This window comes from Gregarina niphandrodes, assembly GCF_000223845.1.
Source record: "Gregarina niphandrodes unplaced genomic scaffold scaffold00006, whole genome shotgun sequence".
Lineage (NCBI taxonomy): Eukaryota > Apicomplexa > Conoidasida > Eugregarinorida > Gregarinidae > Gregarina > Gregarina niphandrodes.
In genome coordinates, this window is record NW_011645777.1 from 45,983 (window position 1) to 48,019 (window position 2,037).

At 47.7% G+C, this 2,037-nt stretch overlaps 2 protein-coding genes across 2 annotated transcripts; one reads left to right on the plus strand and one right to left on the minus strand.

The window, feature by feature from the left end:
- Positions 1–252: 252 nt before the first annotated feature.
- Positions 253–1,026, minus strand: GNI_041810 (hypothetical protein; the record flags this gene model as incomplete). Its single annotated transcript, XM_011131191.1, has 1 exon — positions 253–1,026. One exon carries the CDS (start codon positions 1,024–1,026, stop codon positions 253–255), a length of 774 nt encoding a protein of 257 aa, XP_011129493.1.
- A 186-nt stretch (positions 1,027–1,212) lies between these two features.
- GNI_041820 (hypothetical protein) lies at positions 1,213–1,898 on the plus strand (the record flags this gene model as incomplete). Its single annotated transcript, XM_011131192.1, has 1 exon — positions 1,213–1,898. A coding segment is annotated over one exon (686 nt), but the record flags the coding sequence as incomplete, so codon positions are not given.
- Between the last annotated feature and the right edge of the window lie 139 nt (positions 1,899–2,037).

Below are 2,037 nucleotides of genomic sequence, written 5' to 3' on the forward strand. Positions count from 1 at the left end.
GTATGGCATACTGGACGGACATGGATCTCCCCGGGAGGAGGGCTGTTCGGATGATCCATCACGAGCACAGGTGCATTTGAGTTGTTAGAAGCGAAGAAAAAGCCCATGCGATAGTGGAACGAATTCAGTGAACATCCTGAACGAGCACCTCCACGTCATTGGACGACCACTTCTGTGTCATTGGACGACCGTATAAAAAACAAACTGGCATTTTCGATAAGGTCGACATCACATTTTGATTGCCTCACAACCTCACGTTGTGGTCCCCTCCTTATCGAGGTTTTCCTCCTTATCAAACTTTACCTCCTTATCAAACTTTACCTCTTCTTGAAGCTTTACCTCTTCTTGAAGCTTTACCTCTTCTTGAAGCTTTACCTCTTCTTGAAGCTTTACCTCTTCGAATTTTAGGTCGTCGAGCAAAGGCTCATCAGACCACAGGTGCTGAGGGATGTTCTTGTAGTGAGTACCAACACCTAACATCCATCGTTGTTGATCCAGTAGTTCGGAATCGTTTATTGTGAGTGATGTTAAGCGTTGGTTTATTTCCGCAGCATATGATCCAGCGGTTGTTCGAACAATATGATGACGTAATTCTTCTAATTTCATGGAGCCCGTTAGCTCAGGCGATGAATTCTGGATTGTGATAGAGGCGAGAATCCAACACAGGTAGAAACGTGTGTTCATCCCAGCTCGATGGTTCAAGTCGGAACCGGTCGCTAGCTGCAATGCATTTGAGACTGACACTAATTCCGTTATATTTGACGGACACCCTTTCGCCGGGTCGATGGCATAAACTAACATCAAACGCCGAGTCAACTTTTCACGCCGAGTCAACTTTTCACGCCGAGTCAACTTTTCACCATGTTCCAATCCCGCGGTATTCAATAAGATCTCCGCTACATTAATACGGTCCCCATTTTTGTACCTTTCTTCCACAGACTTCAACTGACCTCCAACATCCAACAATCCAGCAAGCAAACCTACCGGTGTATTACATCCAATCGCTCCTGCACAAATGCCTCTCATAATTTTTTTTTACTCTACACCAGGGTTACCACCTGGGGTTACCACCTGGGGTCACCATCACCATCACCACCTGGCGTAATCGCACTGGATTTGTCCATACACCGAATGTATCGTTTTGTGGGATAATACCATTGTGCACCAGCGAGACAGGACGCACATAGTACGTCCTGAATTTCTGCCGTTTAAATGAGGGGTGTTGTTAGCTCAGGTTGTAGTTCGTGTCAAAAGACTGGGGCAGTACTAGCTCATGTTGTAGTGCCTGTTCTTTTTAATGGTAATCCGTTGGATTTGTTATACTCTGCAGTAACGTTCTTACATGACGAGGATGCGTTTAGTGGGGATATATCCACTGAGGAAATGTCCGATGAGCTGAAGGCCATTAAATCGATATCGAGACAGATAAGAGGTATAACTTACGACTTCTCGGCTGTTCTGGGATACGGCAGTTCAGCAGAATCGTCGGAGTGTGAAGTGGTCACTCCATGGAGTGCCGACTTCATCCAGTTCCTAATTAAGAGTCCGGACCTACAAGCCTGCATGGTCGCAACCGTGATTGATTTGGCGGATCGTCTAGCACTGTTAGAAGACGTTCCCATTGAGTACGGTACCACGCCATTCATTAAATCCGTGTTGAATGAAAGACGTAAATGCCGGAAAGCGCTTAACACAACCGCAGCACGCGAGATAAGCTCCTCTACTCGCTGGACCCATGCACCCGCTGACCTTGAGGATCTGGCTAAAAGCTATAAATGCCTGCACCACATTACACAGGACAATATCACCGTCATGTTCCCTGCTATGCACCTCACCTGCGAGCCCTCCGGCGAACTAGCTAAAACTGCTAGCACACTCTTTTCCGAGTACGGCTATGCGTCCGACCACGACCACGTGGACTCCGAATACGACCCCCCAAACTACCCCGATTCCGAATACGAATACGGCCTCCAAAACTACCCCGATTCCGAATACGAATACGGCCCCCCGAGCTGGCCCGACTCCGAATACGACCCC